Here is a 20,000-nt window from a genome sequence, read left to right on the forward strand (position 1 = left end):
CACACAGTCAATTTGAGAAATCCCTCCTTTTTGGGACCACCCTAATTTGATAGATTTCACCACAAATGAGGCATTCTCTATTAGATGCAATGGTTTTTTGTATTGGGACCATGATTTATGTCCTCACTTGTTCACACCTCCTCATATGGAAGGTATGCTTCCTTGTTGGTGTCTCAAGAAGGGTAGAAATACAAGAACACAGACAGACACACACACTGACTGGGACTTTACCACAATAACGTGCAGGCTGCGGTGAGGTGGCCGACGCCTTCAGGCTGCAGGAGATCGACGGCCAAGCTCTGCTGCTGCTGACCGAGGACCACCTCATGACCAGCATGAACATCAAGCTGGGGCCCGCGCTCAAGATCTGCGCTCACATCAACGCGCTGAAGAACCAGTGAGAAGGCGGGGCTTCATTCAATGGGGGGGCGGGGCATCATGTTTTTGAAGAAGCACCAAGACTGTAATTGCACGAGGCACATTTTTGTCATGTGTGTAAATGAGACAAGCTGCTGGAGAGTGCACACTTGAAGGATTTTCAACATTTAATATATATAAAATAGTTTTTTGGTTTTTTTTAGAACGTCATGTCCAACGACAAATCTATCCTGTAGCTCTACCATAACTGTGTGTACAAAAACATTATAATAGGTGAACTTTGTACGTGAGTCATGAAGATGTCCTGTTTTTTATTGCAATATTCTGGACGAGGAAAAGAAAAAAAGTCACTATAAGAAGGGAGACTGCTGTCTTTGTCACATTTTTATGGTATCTTGCCTGAAAATATTTAATAAAGCAACAAATGCTAAATTTTATTTGGAGTTGGTGTACTATATTTATATGTGTATATACAAACATATATATATATATATACAAAAATATTTAAATGTTTTATACATATAACATATTTATTATTAAATAAATATATATATATACACATATATATATACATACATATGTATACATACATATATATATACACAAATATATATATATATATACATACACACACACATTATATATATATATACAAAATATTTAAATGTTTTATACATATAACATATTTATTATTAAAATACATATATACATACATATGTATATATATATGTATGTGTATATATACATATGTATGTGTATATATACATATGTATATATGAATATATACATATGTATGTATGTATATATGTATGTGTATATATACATATGTATATGAATATATACATATGTATGTATGTGTATATATACATATGTATATATACATATGTATGTATATATATGAATATATACATATGTATATATGAATATATATATATATGTATATATGAATATATACATATGTATGTATATATATATATATATATACACATGTGTATATATATATATATATACTGTATGTATGTATATACTGTAATCAATGTACAATAACTCCATATAAAATGATTGCGTTATTACACATTTTCAAACAAGGTACCATAAAAATGTGAGAAATGTATATTCATGTAAAGGCATTTTTACACTTTTTAATTCAAACTTGAATTTAATTTGTTGCATGTTTTGTACTATACCAAAAAAATCATGGGAAAGAAATTGTTCAATTTATATATTTTTTTATTTTTTTATTTTATAAAATACCAAGTTTGACATAATTAAAACATAATACATACATACAGGACAATAGGAATATATGTATATATATGTATGTATATATATATATACATATATATATACATATATATACATATGCATATATATATATATGCATATATATATATATATATATATACATATGCATATATATGCATATATATACATATGCATATACACATATGCATATACACATATATATATATACATATGCATATATATACATATATATATATACACATATATATATGCATATATATACATATGCATATACACATGCATATATATATACACATATATATATATACACATATATATATGCATATATATACATATGCATATACACATATATATATATGCATATATATACATATATATATATACATATATATATATACATATATATATATACATACATATATATATATACATATATATATATATATATATATAAATACATATATATGTACATACATATAAATACACCGTATATGCATGTATATATATATATATATATATATATATATATATATATATATATATATATATATATATATATATATATATATATATATATATATATATATATATCAATTGAACAATTTTCATCCAATGATTTTAGTATAGTACAAAATATGCAAAAAGTTGAATACCAGTTTGAATAAAAAAGTACAAAAATGGCTTCACATCAATGAAAAAAAGAATGACAAATATTTTGTCATGGCATCAGAAAAATGTAAGTTGCGCCACTAGGAGGCGACACAGGACAGACGCAATGCCCATAAAGTCCACCAGGAGGAGTCCTCACAGGCGGGTGAGAGGTAGCAGAAGTTGTTTTTTTAATGAAAAAAGCATTAAATATTTGAATGCTTTGGAACATCTGGCTTGGCTTTCTCTGTCTTTCAATGTCTGCTTCAGGTTATCTTGTGCCATCACCTGATTGGTCCAATTTTCCCACCACACCCCCACCATAAAAATAAAAGTCAAACAATTCTCTACGGGTCAGTCCAGTCGGCGTTAACGGCAAAAGCGAACCTAAATTTTATTCTGAACTTTGACTTTTTTAAAAATCATATTTTAGAACTTTTTTTTTTCCCAAACATACGTCAATCCAAAGCGTACAAGATGGCGCACGCGTGCAGGCAGGTGAGCGGAAGTGTGGCGAGCTGCGCCGGCTGGGTGGGCCTCATCGTCGCCACGGCGACAAACGACTGGGTGAGAACGTGCGACTACAGCGTGGCCACCTGCGTGCGCATGGACGAGCTGGGCTCCCGCGGGCTGTGGGCCGAGTGCGTCATCTCGCCCGCCCTTTACCACTGCGCCGCCCTCGCCCAGACCCTTAATCTGCCCGGTAACAAGAGGAAAGGGGCGGGGTGATTGGATGAATGAAGTGTAATTACCCGAGTTTCTTTCAGCTTACATCCAGACGTCTCGTGCTTTGATGGTGTGTGCGTGTCTCTTGGGCCTTCCCGCCATGTTGCTGGTCCTCATGTCCACTTCCTGCGTGCGGCTGCCGCACGACTCCCCCGCCATCAAGCAGCGGCGTGCCCGTGTGGGCGGCGGGCTCTTACTCCTTATGGGTGAGTGCTAAAAAAACAATATGATTTTGTGGGAAGACTTACCAAGTGAAAATGTCCTCCAGGTGTGTGTGGCCTGGTGTCCACCGTCTGGTTCCCCGTCGGTGCTCACCAAAACGAGGCCCTGATGTCGTTCGGCTTCTCGCTCTACACCGGCTGGGTGGGCGTGGCGCTCTGCTTCCTGGGCGGCTCGGCGGTCTTGTGTTGCCCCGCCCCCGCTGACCCCGGGGCCTTCAGCAGGGAGAGCAGTTTCTTCTACTCCAGACAGCGAGGGGGCGCCGTGGCGCTGGACCGCCCGGCCAACCACGCCAAGAGCGCGCACGTGTGAGGGGGGCGTGGCCCAGATGCTCGGCGCTGATTAGCTCGAGAAGCAATACTCGGGATTTAGCAACATAATTGATGCATGAGCTATTATGTTGCTGTGACAAATAAACATTTTTGACTGAAAGTGCCACCGACTAACGCTCATTTATTGAAAAGCACCAAAGCTACAGCACACATAGCAGCCAAGCATCAAAAAAGAACAAACAAGCAAGCTAAAGCACGTCCATGTCCAAACTTTTTCCACTGAGGGCCGCACACTGACAGATTAAAACATGCGGGGGCCAATTTGATATTTTAAATTTTTCAAAATCAATACAATATAACAGGGCTGTGAATTTTTGGGGACCACACGATTCCATTCTTCATCGAAATCGATTCTTGATCCAAAATCAATACTTTTTTTTATTAACATTCGGTGCCAGTTCTATGATTAACTCCATAAAATAGACACATTCTATATTAATTTCAATATTACTTCAAAGAAAAACTGTTGTTTAATAAAATTCTACCCAAACATTTAATAAAGTCAAATACAAATAAGGCAACAAGAGAAGTATCTAACACTTCTCTTTTCTAAAGTAAATATGTACAGCAACTATGACCATCTACACCAGGGGTCACCAACCTTTTCGAAAGCAAGAGCTACTTCTTGGGTACTGATTAATGCGAAGGGCTACCAGTTTGATACACACTTAAATAAATTACCAGAAATAGCCAATTTGCTCAATTGACCTTTAACTCTATATTATTATTAATAATTAATTATATTTATCATTGTGGAAACACTGATTATCTTAATGATTTCTCACAATAAATATATATAGAAACAGATAAATATCAATATGCAACACTTTATTTTTATATTTTCTCTAAGTGCACATTTTTCAAATTGAACATTTTCAAATGATCACTTCTAAGACAGTCTTGTGAAATCACAACATCCCATTTTAACTAACTAGCCACTAACATTTTTTAACAAATGATGAATTACTTTGCACCATGTTTGTACAAATAACTCATGTAAAATATAAAAGTCAACTCTCAAATGTTTAAATAAATCATGTCACACTTTGAACTGGACACCAAATCTGTTTTCTGTTTCTTTGTCAGTTAGTGAAGACCAAGTCTTTCAAATATTTTCTTGGATTTTCAAATTCTATTTGAGTTTTGTCTCTCTTAGAATTAAAAATGTCGAGCAAAGCGAGACCAGCTTGCTAGTAAATAAATAACATTTAAAAAATAGAGGCAGCTCACTGGTAAGTGCTGCTATTTGAGCTATTTTTAGAACAGGCCAGCAGGCTACTCATCTGGTCCTTACGGGCTACCTGGTGCCCGCGGGCACCGCGTTGGTGACCCCTGATCTACATCAATTATATGATTGGTCTGAGTGGCTGGATAAGACAGATTTGAAAGAAAGAAAACAATTTTTAAGTAGATTTTTGAAAATTATGAGTCGATTTAGAATCGGGAAGAATGAGATTCACGATATCGGATGATTATTCCACTTTTTAATGTTATTTTTCAATAGTATTTTTACAATGTGCCGCGGGCCGCACTTTGGACACCCCTGAGCTAAGAGGACGGTGGGGGCTAGCATAACAACAGTTAGCCACATCAAAAGCAAGCTGCTCAGCTCGTCTACCGTAAATAATTGAAACACAGAGCCAATGTGGTAACTCCGGTGAGGACCAAATTGCTCAGTGAGCATGAATAGCACGGAGTAGTAAACAATAGATGTGACGTTCACAAACAAAGCGAGTCTTTTGAACGGCTCTTTTACGTGACTGATGAGAACCGAGTGCCGGTTGTGAGCCTTTTGTTTGGGAGACGTTTTTTATGCACGTGCAAATGTAGCTTTTTTTCTTCATTAAAAAAAAAATATATACATATGTAGATATATTTAAAAACAAAACAAACAAAAAATAAATAAATAAATACAAATAAATATAATATATATTAGGGCTGTGAATCTTTGGGTGTCCCACGATTCGATTCAATATCGATTCTTGGGGTCACGATTCGATTCCAAATCGATTTTTTTTCAATTCAACACGATTCTCGATTAAAAAATGATTTTTTTTTCCCAGATTCAAAAGGATTCTCTATTCATTCAATACATAGATTTCAGCAGGATCTACCCCAGTCTGCTGACATGCAAGCAGAGTAGTAGATTTTTGTAAAAAGCTTTTATAATTGTAAAGGACAATGTTTTATCAACTGATTGCAATAATGTACATTTGTTTTAACTATTAAATGAACCAAAAATATGACTTATTTTATCTTTGTGAAAATATTGGACACAGTGTGTTGTCAAGCTTATGAGATGCGATGCAAGTGTAAGCCACTGTGACACTATTGTTCATTTATTTTTATAAATGTCTAATGATAATGTCAATGAGGGATTTTTAATCACTGCTATGTTGAAATTGTAACTAATATTGATACTGTTGTTGATAATATTCATTTTTGTTTCACTACTTTTGGTTTGTTCTGTGTCGTGTTTGTGTCTCCTCTCAATTGCTCTGTTTATTGCAGTTCTGACTGTTGCTGGGTCGGGTTTGGTTTTGGAATTGGATTGCATTGTTATGGTATTGCTGTGTATTGTTTTGTTGGATTGATTAATTTAAAAAAAAATAAAAAATAAAAATAAAAAAGAAATAAAAATGTTTTTTTTTTTTAAAATCGATTTTAAAAAAAAGAGAATCGATTCTGCATCGCACAACGTGAGGACCGCGATTCGAATTCGAATCGATTTTTCCCCCACACCCCTAATATATATATATATATATATATATATATATATTAGGGCTGTGAAATCAATACTTTTTTAATAACATTGGATGCCAGTTCTATGATTAACAACATTCATCCATAAAATAAATAAACAGCTCAGATAAGTTTCTATATTACGTAAACGAAAACTGGTTTTCTTTGATCAAATTCTACCCAAACATTTACTAAAGTAAAGTACTAAAGTACACAGGACAGATTTTTTGGGGAAAAAATAAAATAAAATTTAAACAGATTTTTTATTTTATTTAAAGAAATTAAGAATCGTAATGAATTCAAAATCGATTTTTTTGGACACCCCTAATATATGTATATATATATATTATAAATATATGTACATATTTTTTTATTATCATTATTTTTTTAATTAGTATTTATTTTTTATTTTATTTTCACTTTTTGGGTTCATTATCTTAAAGGGCAGTAGTTCAAGCGAACACACCAGGCGTGGTACAAATTTGTACTCACATTTTTTTATTATGTTCTCTTTTCTATGATAGTTTTATCAATCCATTAAATCATTTTATTCTTACTTATTTGTGTATTTTTCTCAATATTGTTCAAATGTTTTAGGTGAGGGATTCACACATTTTAGCCAATATTTCAGGATAATTCCCACCAATAGAGTAATATTTGTGCAATTTAACATGTTTAACTGTTACAAGTGATTGTTTGCTTGACGAATAAAAAACAAAACTGTAATAACGAGCCAGTCTTTTGAACGGCTCTTTAAAAGAGCCACAAATCCCTAATTCTGGTCAACAAGAAGAGTAAAACTAACACACAGGACAATTTCAAGCGCATGGCGAGGTAGACTAAGGTGCTGGATGCTACTGCCATCTTGTGGCGTTACTAAAAACCACGCACTTAAATAAAGGCCTTAATTGGAGCATTTACGGTAGAAAACGTGGTTAAAAAGGCGATAACAAGCCCCGCTCACTTCCTGTTTCAGTGCTCTTCGTCATCAAAGCCGTCATTGCTCCGCCCCCAAGTCGTGTACTGACCCGCAGGTCCACACTGGTATCTGCCGCCGTCATCGTGCTGGTCGTGGTAGTCCCTCTCCTGCGGGGCGGACCAGCCCTGGTAATCACCCTCGTCCTGGTGGTCGTCGGCGGCGACGGTGTCGTCCAGGTGGTCGTCAAAGCGCTGGTAAGAGCTGGCGTGCGCCTGCTCCTCGCGGGCGTTGACCTCCAGCGTGCTGTGCCACACGCCGTAGCAGGCGTAGATCAGCAGACCTGGATGGAAGGTTGCATCAGCGCGATTAGGTAACCGTAGCAACCGTGCAGCGGACTCACCGACGACGCACCAGATGGAGAACCTGGCCCAGGTGAGAGGCGACAGCTTGAGCATGAGGTAGCTGTTGACCAAGATGGCGGCGGCGGGCACAAACGGAACGCAGGGCGCCATGTAGGGCAAGCTCCGCCCACTTTCCGGCTGCTGTACGATGGTGATCAAAAGCTTCGCCAACGAGCCCACCATTAGCATCGCCGTCAGGCCTGAGACGACGGCGCCCACACCGCTTCCTTGCTCCACGCCGAATATGATGGTGGTCCAGAGCAGGAAGGACAGGCAGAAGAAGAGGAGGGTGCAGCGGGTCACCGTGCGACCCGTCGCGGCGGTGGGGCGTACCGACGCGTCGGGTACATCTAGTCTGGCTCTTAGGGTGTAGTAGTGACCTCCCAGCAGCCTTTGCAGCGGCGACGCGTCCCCCGTGTGGAAGTCGGCATCGGCCTCCGCGTCTTCTTTGGCGGGAAGTTGCTGCGCCACGTCGTCATGGCGACCGCCCTCCGTATCCTCAGGCTGGTAGCGCAGCACGAGCACGCACACGCTGACGAGCGTGTACGCCAGCAGGGTGCCGATGGACATCATCTCGATGAGGTCGCTCAGGCTCACCAGCAGAGCCAGCAGCGCCGCCAGGCTCCCCGAAACTGCGCAGGCCGCCGCCGGGGTGTGCGTGAGCGGCGAAACGTGCGCCAGGGACCTGCGCGGCGACCACACGCGAGTAAAGGCCGTCGCTCTGGAGAGTCAGCGCTTCATGCTCACCTGAAGAGGAGGCCGTCCCGCGCCATGGCGTAGATGACCCGCGGCATGGGGAAGAGCGAGCCCAGCAAGGACACGGTGAGCCCGGCGATGGAGCCCACCGCCACCGTGTACTTCCCCCACAGGAAGCCGTGCGCGGCGAACATCTCCATGAGAGGAGCCGAGCTGTCGATGAGGTCGTACGGAACCATGAGGGTCAGGATCACGCTCACCTGGAGGAGGAAGCGCTTTGTTGGGTTTTTTTTTTCTACCACGACAAGGCGTGCTGACGGTTCTACTGACCGACACGTAGGCGGTGAGACACGTGACCAGCGAGGCGGTGATGGCGTACGGGATGGAGGTGTTGGGGTTCTGTGCCTCCTCTCCTGTGGTGGCGATGATGTCGAAGCCGATGAAGGCGTAGAAGCAGGTGGCCGCCCCTCGCATCACCTGACGGCAGAGGACGAGTCGCCACCGTGTGACACGGGCGCAGTGAATTCACCCAGGAAGTGACCATTCTTTGTTCACCAATAAGCACACTGCACTGTCTAACTCCGCCCCTTTAATTCCCCACAACTGTTATGCTGGTCGCCATGGCATTTACCGATTGGTAGAAAAAATAATTTAAAGTTCCCACATTATTGTAAACATCTTAAGTTAGCATATGTCAATCCCACCTTATCTGACTCTGAGGTAAACGGTTGCATAATTATCAAAAAAAGTTTGTATGCTAATTTTAGCATGCTAACTGTTAGCAAGTTTCGCATACCAAGTTGTACGTCGGCAAAATTGACTAAAAAAAGTTTGCATGCTAATTTTAGCATGCTAGCATTCTAACAGTTAGCATATGTCAAGTAAAGTACCAAGTTATGTGCCTCCCAGGTCAACGGTTGCGTAATTATCAAAAAAAAGTTAGCATGTTATTGTAAGCATGTCAACACGCTAACATTAGCATGCTAACAGTTAGCAAGTGTCACGTACCAAGTTATATGACTCTGAGGCGCACGGTGGCAAAATTGACAAAAAAGAGTTAGCATGTTAAATAGCATGCTAGCATACTAACAGTTAGCATATGTCAATCCCACCAATCCCACGGTGAACCGGGTTCCGGTTCACCGTGCGTGACTGCTCGCCGTCTGTTCGCTGTTGCGAAAAAGCTAAGTAGCGCTCTATCTGTGTGCTTTTAATTGTTCTACAGCTTTCTTTATCACTTCTCAAACATTTTTAGTGGTACTATTTAACTTGCAAATCACCCGATCTCTGTCCCACCACCCTTTCCTCAGCTAGCTAGCTGCTAAGCTAGCGCGGAGAAAGGCAGCGCCGGTCAGTAAGAAGCTACTCCTACAGACCGCGACCACTTCCCTGAGGACAGCAGGAACTTCACTCGGTGACAGAAAACACTGTGAGTAATGGCTTCCTGCGCGTCTTGCACCATACTCACGGAGAGGTTGGCTCTGCTAGAGGGCCGTGTCCGCCAGTTAGAGCAGAGTAATGTCGTAACTTTAGATGTTGCGGACACATCTGCTAGCGTTAGCTGTAGCGAGCTAACTAGCCCAGCTTGTAGCAGTCCTAAGCGGCCTACAAGCTACGGTGTACCGGTTGAGACGCATAATAGATTTAGCTCTTTAGCTAGTCCTACACCCCAGTCTACCGGGCACCACACCTTAGTTATAGGGGACTCCATCACCCGAAACATAAAGCTTAGCAAACCAGCCACAATAAAGTGTATCCCCGGGGCCAGAGCACCTGACATTGAAGCTAATCTTAGGGAGCTAACTCGCAACAGGCCTAGTAAACACGTACGACAGGCTAATCGCACCACTAATTATGCGAATATAGTTGTACACGTTGGCTCCAATGACACTAGAATGAGACAGTCAGAGATTACAAAGAGAAACATAGCCAGGACTTGTGATCTCGCCAGAAAGATGTCCAGGCATCGAGTAATTGTCTCTGGCCCCCTGCCTGCGAGAGGCAATGATGAGAGATATAGCAGATTAGTCTCGCTTAACAAGTGGTTGGCTAGCTACTGTAGGCAGCAGGGACTAACGTTTATTGATAACTGGCCCTCTTTCTGGGGCAAACCAGGCTTGCTGATGAGAGACGGCCTTCACCCTAACCAGGAAGGCGCCATCATCCTGTCTAGAAACATAGACTACTATTTAAGTCTCACTTGACTGACTACACTAGAGCAAGCCCGGTCACAGGCAATTACAATGTCTGTTAGTCCGGGTGAGGAGTCAGTTAAGCTAGAACTAGCCAGCGCCAGGCTGGATAATCCATGTACGCATAGCAATTCTCTTAGAATAATACACAATTCACATAATGTTTTTTCTGTTGTGTCTGTGTCAGGGGTGGACATGCATTCTACTGAGGTGGCAAATTATGATATGTCCAGTCTATTGCAGCACCAAGCAAACAATCGGAAAATTCCCGTCATATCAATTCCTAGATATGGTCGAAACTATTTAAAGTGCACTACGCATAATAAACGCAACATTGTTAATATTGCCACTACGGATAATCTTAACAAAAACTCGTCAAAACAGCCCAATACCTATAATATGGGCTTTTTAAACATAAGATCATTGTCTCCCAAGGCGTTATTGGTTAATGAGGTCATTAGAGACAACAATCTTAACGTCATTGGTCTTAGCGAAACCTGGCTCAAACCGGACGAATTTTTTGCGCTCAATGAGGCATCTCCTCCTAACTATACGAATGCGCATGTTGCCCGCCCTCTTAAAAGGGGAGGGGGTGTCGCACTAATATACAATGAAAATTTCAACCTTACCCCTAACCTAAATAATAATAAATATAAATCGTTTGAGGTGCTTACTATGAGGTCTGTCACACCGCTACCTCTCGACCTGGCTGTTATCTACCGCCCCCCTGGGCCCTATTCGGACTTTATCAGTGAATTCTCAGAGTTCGTTGCTGATCTAGTGACGCACGCCGACAATATAATCATAATGGGGGACTTTAATATCCATATGAATACCCCATCGGACCCTCAGTGCGTGGCGCTCCAAACCATAATTGATAGCTGTGGTCTTACACAAATAATACATGAACCCACGCATCGCAACGGTAATACAATAGATCTAGTGCTTGTCAGGGGTGTCACCACCTCCAAAGTTATGATACTTCCATATACTAAAGTAATGTCCGATCATTACCTTATAAAATTTGAAGTTTTGACTCTTTGTCAACAAGCTAATAATAATAATAACTGCTATAGCGGCCGCAACATTAATGCTGCCACAACGATGACTCTTGCTGACCTACTGCCTTCGGTAATAGCACCATTCCCAAATTATGTCGGCTCTATTGATAAACTCACTAACAACTTTGACGATGCCTTGCGCGAAATTATTGATAGTATAGCACCGCTAAAGCAAAAAAGGGCCCCTAAAAGGCGCACCCCATGGTTTACAGAAGAAATTAGAGCTCATAAATTATCATGTAGAAAACTGGAACGCAAATGGCGCGCGACTAAACTTGAGGTTTTCCATCAAGCATGGAGTGATAGTTTAATAACTTATAAACGCATGCTTACCTTAGCTAAAGCTAAATACTACTCAAATCTCATCCGCCTCAACAAAAACGATCCTAAATTTCTGTTTAGTACAGTAGCATCGCTAACCCAACAAGGGACTCCTCCCAGTAGCTCCACCCACTCGGCAGATGATTTTATGAATTTCTTTAATAAGAAAATTGAACTCATTAGAAAGGAGATTAAAGACAACGCATCCCAGCTACAACTGGGCTCTATTAACACAAATACGACTGTATATACGACGGACACTGCCCTCCAAAATAGTCTCTCTATTTTTGATGAAATAACATTAGAGGAATTATTACAGCGTGTAAGTGGGATAAAACAAACAACATGTTTACTTGACCCACTTCCTGGGAAACTTATCAAGGAACTGTTTGTATTATTAGGTCCATCAGTGTTAAATATTATAAACTTATCACTTTCCTCCGGCACTGTTCCCCTAGCATTCAAAAAAGCGGTTATTCATCCTCTGCTCAAAAGACCTAACCTCGATCCTGACCTCATGGTAAACTACCGACCGGTCTCCCACCTTCCGTTTATTTCCAAAATTCTCGAAAAAACTGTTGCACAGCAGCTAAATGAACACTTAGTGACTAACAATCTCTGTGAACCTTTTCAATCCGGTTTCAGGGCAAATCACTCTACGGAGACAGCCCTCGCAAAAATGACTAATGATCTATTGCTAACGATGGATTCTGATGCGTCATCTATGTTGCTGCTTCTTGATCTTAGCGCCGCTTTCGATACCGTCGATCATAATATTTTATTAGAGCGTATCAAAACACGTATTGGTATGTCAGACTTAGCCTTGTCTTGGTTTAACTCTTATCTTACTGACAGGATGCAGTGCGTCTCCCATAACAATGTGACCTCGGACTATGTCAAGGTAACGTGCGGAGTTCCCCAGGGTTCGGTTCTTGGCCCTGCACTCTTTAGTATTTACATGCTGCCGCTGGGTGACATTATACGCAAATACGTTGTTAGCTTTCACTGTTATGCTGATGACACTCAACTCTACATGCCCCTAAAGCTGACCAACACGCCGGATTGTAGTCAGCTGGAGGCGTGTCTTAATGAAATTAAACAATGGATGTCCGCTAACTTTTTGCAACTCAACGCTAAGAAAACGGAAATGCTGATTATCGGTCCTGCTAGACACCAACATCTATTTAATAATACCACCTTAACATTTGACAACCAAACAATTAAACAAGGAGACTCTGTAAAGAATCTGGGTATTATCTTCGACCCAACTCTCTCGTTTGAGTCGCACATTAAGAGTGTTACTAAAACGGCCTTCTTTCATCTCCGTAATATCGCTAAAATTCGTTCCATCTTGTCCACTAGCGACGCTGAGATCATTATTCATGCGTTCGTTACGTCTCGTCTCGATTACTGTAACGTATTATTTTCGGGCCTCCCTATGTCTAGCATTAAAAGATTACAGTTGGTACAAAATGCGGCTGCAAGGCTTTTGACAAAAACAAGAAAGTTTGATCATATTACGCCTATACTGGCTCACTTGCACTGGCTTCCTGTGCACTTAAGATGCGACTTTAAGGTTTTACTACTTACGTATAAAATATTACACGGTTTAGCTCCAGCCTATCTCGCCGATTGTATTGTACCATATGTCCCGGCAAGAAATCTGCGTTCAAAGAACTCCGGCTTATTAGTGATTCCCAGAGCCAAAAAAAAGTCTGCGGGCTATAGAGCGTTTTCTATTCGGGCTCCAGTACTCTGGAATGCCCTCCCGGTAACAGTTAGAGATGCTACCTCAGTAGAAGCATTTAAGTCCCATCTTAAAACTCATTTGTATAATCTAGCCTTTAAATAGACTCCCTTTTTAGACCAGTTGATCTGCCGTTTCTTTTCTTCTCTCCTCTTCTCCCCTGTCCCTTGCGAGGGGGAGTTGCATAGGTCCGGTGGCCATGGATGAAGTGCTGGCTGTCCAGAGCCGGGACCCCGGGTGGACCACTAGCCTGTGCATCGGTTGGGGACATCTCTGCGCTGCTGACCCGTCTCCGCTCGGGATGGTTTCCTGTTGGCCCCGCTGTGGACTGGACTCCCGCTGATGTGTTGGATCCACTGTGGACTGGACTTTCACAATGTTATGTCAGACCCACTCGACATCCGTTGCTTTCGGTCTCCCCTAGAGGGGGGGGGTTACCCACATATGCGGTCCTCTCCAAGGTTTCTCATAGTCATTCACCGACGTCCCACTGGGGTGAGTTTTTCCTTGCCCGTATGTGGGCTCTGTACCGAGGATGTCGTTGTGGCTTGTACAGCCCTTTGAGACACTTGTGATTTAGGGCTATATAAATAAACATTGATTGATTGATTGACCTTATCTGACTCTGAGGTAAACGGTTGCATAATTATCAAAAAAAGTTTGTATGCTAATTTTAGCATGCTAACTGTTAGCAAGTTTCGCGTACCAAGTTGTACGTCGGCAAAATTGACTAAAAAAAGTTTGCATGCTAATTTTAGCATGCTAGCATTCTAACAGTTAGCATATGTCAAGTAAAGTACCAAGTTATGTGCCTCCCAGGTCAACGGTTGCGTAATTATCAAAAAAAAGTTAGCATGTTATTGTAAGCATGTCAACACGCTAACATTAGCATGCTAACAGTTAGCAAGTGTCACGTACCAAGTTATATGACTCTGAGGCGCACGGTGGCAAAATTGACAAAAAAGAGTTAGCATGTTAAATAGCATGCTAGCATACTAACAGTTAGCATATGTCAATCCCACCTTATCTGACTCTGAGGTAAACGGTTGCATAATTATCAAAAAAAGTTTGTATGCTAATTTTAGCATGCTAACTGTTAGCAAGTTTCGCGTACCAAGTTGTACGTCGGCAAAATTGACTAAAAAAAGTTTGCATGCTAATTTTAGCATGCTAGCATTCTAACAGTTAGCATATGTCAAGTAAAGTACCAAGTTATGTGCCTCCCAGGTCAACGGTTGCGTAATTATCAAAAAAAAGTTAGCATGTTATTGTAAGCCTGTTAACACGCTAACATTAGCATGCTAACAGTTAGCAAGTGTCACGTACCAAGTTATATGACTCTGAGGCGCACGGTGGCAAAATTGACAAAAAAGAGTTAGCATGTTAAATAGCATGCTAGCATACTAACAGTTAGCATATGTCAATCCCACCTTATCTGACTCTGAGGTAAACGGATGCATAATTATCAAAAAAAGTTTGTATGCTAATGTTAGCATGCTAACTGTTAGCAAGTTTCGCGTACCAAGTTATTTGACCCCGAGGTGTACGTCAGCAAAATTGACTAAAAAAAGTTTGCATGCTAATTTTAGCATGCTAGCATTCTAACAGTTAGCATATGTCAAGTACGGTACCATGTTATAGACTCCCAGGTCAACGGTTGCATAATTATAAAACAAAAGTTAGCATGTTATTGTAAGCATGTTAACATGCTAACATTAGCATGCTAACAGTTAGTAAGTGTCACGTACCAAGTTATAAGACTCTGAGGTGCACGGTGGCAAAATTGACAAAAAAGAGTTAGCATGTTAATTAGCATGCTAGCATACTAACAGTTAGCATATGTCAATCCCACCTTATCTGACTCTGAGGTAAACGGATGCATAATTATCAAAAAAAGTTTGTATGCTAATGTTAGCATGCTAACTGTTAGCAAGTTTCGCGTACCAAGTTATTTGACCCCGAGGTGTACGTCGGCAAAATTGACTAAAAAAAGTTTGCATGCTAATTTTAGCATGCTAGCATTCTAACAGTTAGCATATGTCAAGTACAGTAGACTCCCAGGTCAACGGTTGCATAATTATAAAACAAAAGTTAGCATGTTATTGTAAGCATGTTAACATGCTAACATTAGCATGCTAACAGTTAGTAAGTGTCACGTACCAAGTTATAAGACTCTGAGGTGCACGGTGGCAAAATTGACAAAAAAGAGTTAGCATGTTAATTAGCATGCTAGAATACTAACAGTTAGCATATGTCAATCCCACCTTATCTGACTCTGAGGTAAACGGATGCATAATTATCAAAAAAAGTTTGTATGCTAATGTTAGCATGCTAACTGTTAGCAAGTTTCGCGTACCAAGTTATTTGACCCCGAGGTGTACGTCGGCGAAATTGACTAAAAAAAGTTTGCATGCTAATTTTAGCATGCTAGCATTCTAACAGTTAGCATATGTCAAGTAAAGTACCAAGTTATATGCCTCCCAGGTCAACGGTTGCGTAATTATCAAAAAAAAGTTAGCATGTTATTGTAAGCCTGTTAACACGCTAACATTAGCATGCTAACAGTTAGCAAGTGTCACGTACCAAGTTATATGACTCTGAGGCGCACGGTGGCAAAATTGACAAAAAAGAGTTAGCATGTTAAATAGCATGCTAGCATACTAACAGTTAGCATATGTCAATCCCACCTTATCTGACTCTGAGGTAAACGGATGCATAATCATCAAAAAAGTTTGTATGCTAATGTTAGCATGCTAACTGTTAGCAAGTTTCGCGTACCAAGTTATTTGACCCCGAGGTGTACGTCGGCAAAATTGACTAAAAAAAGTTTGCATGCTAATTTTAGCATGCTAGCATTCTAACAGTTAGCATATGTCAAGTACAGTACCATGTTATAGACTCCCAGTTCAACGGTTGCATAATTATAAAACAAAAGTTAGCATGTTATTGTAAGCATGTTAACATGCTAACATTAGCATGCTAACAGTTAGTAAGTGTCACGTACCAAGTTATAAGACTCTGAGGTGCACGGTGGCAAAATTGACAAAAAAGAGTTAGCATGTTAATTAGCATGCTAGAATACTAACAGTTAGCATATGTCAATCCCACCTTATCTGACTCTGAGGTAAACGGATGCATAATTATCAAAAACATTTTGTATGCTAATGTTAGCATGCTGACTGTTAGCAAGTTTCGCGTACCAAGTTATTTGACCCTGAGGTGTACGTCGGCAAAATTGGCTAAAAAAAAAGTTTGCATGCTAATGTTAGCATGCTAGCATTCTAACATTTAGCATATGTGAAGTAAAGTACCAAGTTCTATGACTCCCAGGTCAACGGTTGCGTAATTATCAAAAAAAAAGTTAGCATGTTATTATAAGCATGCTAAAATTAGCATGCTAACAGTTAGCAAGTGTCACGTACCAAGTTATATGACTCTGATGTGCACGGTGGCAATATTGGAAAAAAAAAGACTTAGCATGTTAATTAGCATGCTAGCATACTAACAGTTAGCATATGTCAAGTACAGTACCAAGTTATATGACTCTGAGGTAAACAGTTGCAAAATTATGCAAACAAATTATCATGCTAATGTTAACAACGTTAACATATTAACATCAGCATGATAACAGTTAGCAAGTGTCACATAGCAAGTTATATGACTATGAGGTGCACGGCGGCAAAATTTGCTTAAAAAAAAAAGAGTCACCATGCTAATGTTAGCATGCCAGCACACTAACAGTTAGCATATGTCAAGTACAGTACCAAGTTATAGGACTCTGAGGTAAACGGTTGTACAATTATCAAAAAAAGTTTGTATGCTAATATTAGTACCGTATTTTTCGGACTATAAGTCGCAGTTTTTTTCATAGTTTGGCCGGGGGTGCGACTTATACTCAGCAGGGACTTATGTGTGAAATTATTAACACATTAGCGTAAAATATCAAATAATATTATTTATCTCATTCACGTAAGAGACTAGACGTATAAGATTTCATGGGATTTAGCGATTAGGAGTGACAGATTGTTTGGTAAACGTATAGCATGTTCTATATGTTATAGTTATTTGAATGACTCTTACCATAATATGTTACGTTAACATACCAGGCACCTTCTCAGTTGGTTATTTATGCCTCATATAACGTACACTTATTCAGCCTGTTGTTCACTATTCTTTATTTATTTTAAATTGCATTACATTTCCCCCAAAAAAATGCGACTTGTACTCCAGTGCGACTTATATATGTTTTTTTCCTTCTTTATTATGCATTTTCGGCCGGTGCGACTTATACTCCGGAGCGACTTATACTCCGAAAACTACGGTATCCTAACTGTTATCAAGTGTCGCGTACCAATTTATTTGACTCTGAGGTGTACGTCGGCAAAATTGGCTAAAAAAAAGTGTTAGCATGCTAGCATTCTAACAGTTAGTGTCTGTCAAGTAAAGTACCAAGTTATATGCCTCCCAGGTCAACGGTTGCATAATTATCAAAAAAAAAGTTAGCATGTTATTGTAAGCATGTTAACCCGCTAATATTAGCATGCTAACAGTTAGCAAGTGTCACGTACCAAGTTATAAGACCCTGAGGTGCACGGTGGCAAAATTGGCTAAAAATAGTTAGCATGTGTCAAGTACAGTACCAAGTTAGCAACAGTTGCAAAATTATAAAAACATTAACAATGTTAACATGTTAACATCAACATGTTAACATCAACATGTTAACATATTAACAGTAGCATGCTAACAGTTAGCAAGTGTAGCATAGCAAGTTATATGTCTGAGGTATACGGCGACAACATTGGCTAAAAAAAAGTCACCATGCTAATGTTAGCATGCTATCATACTAACTGTTAACATATGCCAAGTATAGTACCAAGTTATAAGACTCTGAGGTAAACAGTTGCAAAATTGTACAAAAAAAATGTAGCATGCTAATGTTAGCATGTTATCATGTTTGATTTTACATGAATGGATACCCAGTAGCACAGTTAGAATTCAGTGGGTTGTTATAAAAGCACCAAATTTGTCAGGAGGGTAGCAAAAACTTACCCCCGACCAGCCGTAGGGCAGAAACATGCCGCCCTCCCAGTTGTTGGCGGACAGGAAGAAGAGACCGGCCATGACGATGAAGGCCCAAACCGCCATGTTGACCACGTTCAGGACGTTGTTGAAGCCCACCGAGTTGCGCACGCCGAGGGACACGATCACCGTGACCAGCAGGGCGATGAACATGGCCAGCAAGTCGGGGTAGGTGTCCTCACCTTTACCTGGCACACCACATAAGATCAGTGAAGGCAAATTAGCTCCCACATGAGCAGAGGTGTCAAAAGCACGGCCCGGGGGCCATTTGCCACACGCAGCTATAAAAAAAGCAAAAAATGCAAATAAAAGAACAAACAGGTGAAAAGTCACGAGAAAAAGTTGCAATGTTGACTCTAATAACAGAAAGCTGCCCTGTTATTTCACAAAAAATAATAATGAATCAAAATTGTTATGAATTATTGACCTATTTGAGGCTCCAAGTACTTCACATTAGATATTCCTGCTGGATAATTCTTGGGGGAAAATGTTGCATATTTCGTGTGACTCCCATAAAAAAAAAACACACACACACATACATATATATATATATATATATATATATATATATATATATATATATATATATATATATATATATATATATATATATATATATATATATATATATATATATATATATATATATATATATATATATATATATATATATATATATATATATATATAGTTACACTACCGTTCAAAAGTTTGGGGTCACATTGAAATGTCCTTATTTTTGAAGGAAAAGCACTGTACTTTTCAATGAAGATAACTTTAAACTAGTCTTAACTTTAAAGAAATACACTCTATACATTGCTAATGTGGTAAATGACTATTCTATCTGCAAATGTCTGGTTTTTGGTGCAATATCTACATAGGTGTATAGAGGCCCATTTCCAGCAACTATCACTCCAGTGTTCTAATGGTACAATGTGTTTGCTCATTGGCTCAGAAGGCTAATTGATGATTAGAAAACCCTTGTGCAATCATGTTCACACATCTGAAAACAGTTTAGCTCGTTACAGAAGCTACAAAACTGACCTTCCTTTGAGCAGATTGAGTTTCTGGAGCATCACATTTGTGGGGTCAATTGAACGCTCAAAATGGCCAGAAAAAGAAAATTGTTTGGGTGACCCCAAACTTTTGAACGGTAGTAATATATATATATATATATATATATATATATATATATATATATATATATATATATATATATATATATATATATATATATATAGACTCATCGTGTAAATAAAAACTTCTCCCTATC

The 20,000-nt window shown here is 39.6% G+C and overlaps 3 protein-coding genes across 6 annotated transcripts in view; 2 read left to right on the forward strand and 1 right to left on the reverse strand.

Annotated features, from left to right (window-relative positions):
* si:ch211-230g15.5 (polyhomeotic-like protein 3) overlaps window positions 1-810 on the forward strand; it is a 16,170-nt gene extending 15,360 nt beyond the window's left edge. For all 3 annotated transcript variants that reach the window (XM_062020767.1, XM_062020765.1, XM_062020764.1), the window contains one exon: window positions 247-810. In XM_062020767.1, coding sequence (XP_061876751.1) covers window positions 247-401 — 155 coding nt within the window. In that variant the 3' untranslated portion in view covers window positions 402-810. The remainder of the gene's footprint in view (window positions 1-246) is intronic.
* A 1,856-nt stretch (window positions 811-2,666) lies between these two features.
* Window positions 2,667-3,596, forward strand: cldn11b (claudin 11b). Its single transcript, XM_062021955.1, has 3 exons — window positions 2,667-2,995; window positions 3,060-3,224; window positions 3,287-3,596. Exons 1-3 carry the CDS (start codon window positions 2,770-2,772, stop codon window positions 3,547-3,549), a joined length of 654 nt encoding a protein of 217 aa, XP_061877939.1. The 5' UTR covers window positions 2,667-2,769; the 3' UTR covers window positions 3,550-3,596.
* A 3,039-nt stretch (window positions 3,597-6,635) lies between these two features.
* LOC133629779 (probable cationic amino acid transporter) overlaps window positions 6,636-20,000 on the reverse strand; it is a 20,668-nt gene continuing 7,303 nt past the window's right edge. Inside the window, exons 6-10 of one of the 2 annotated variants that reach the window (XM_062020770.1) lie at window positions 18,698-18,915; window positions 8,658-8,804; window positions 8,379-8,587; window positions 7,631-8,316; window positions 6,636-7,570 (exon numbers count right to left, since the gene is read on the reverse strand). In XM_062020770.1, coding sequence (XP_061876754.1) covers window positions 7,284-7,570; window positions 7,631-8,316; window positions 8,379-8,587; window positions 8,658-8,804; window positions 18,698-18,915 — 1,547 coding nt within the window. In that variant the 3' untranslated portion in view covers window positions 6,636-7,283. The remainder of the gene's footprint in view (window positions 7,571-7,630; window positions 8,317-8,378; window positions 8,588-8,657; window positions 8,805-18,697; window positions 18,916-20,000) is intronic. The other variant, XM_062020771.1, reaches the window with a different exon arrangement.

This window comes from Entelurus aequoreus, linkage group LG15 (assembly GCF_033978785.1).
Source record: "Entelurus aequoreus isolate RoL-2023_Sb linkage group LG15, RoL_Eaeq_v1.1, whole genome shotgun sequence".
In the NCBI taxonomy this organism is placed as follows: Eukaryota; Metazoa; Chordata; class Actinopteri; order Syngnathiformes; family Syngnathidae; genus Entelurus; species Entelurus aequoreus.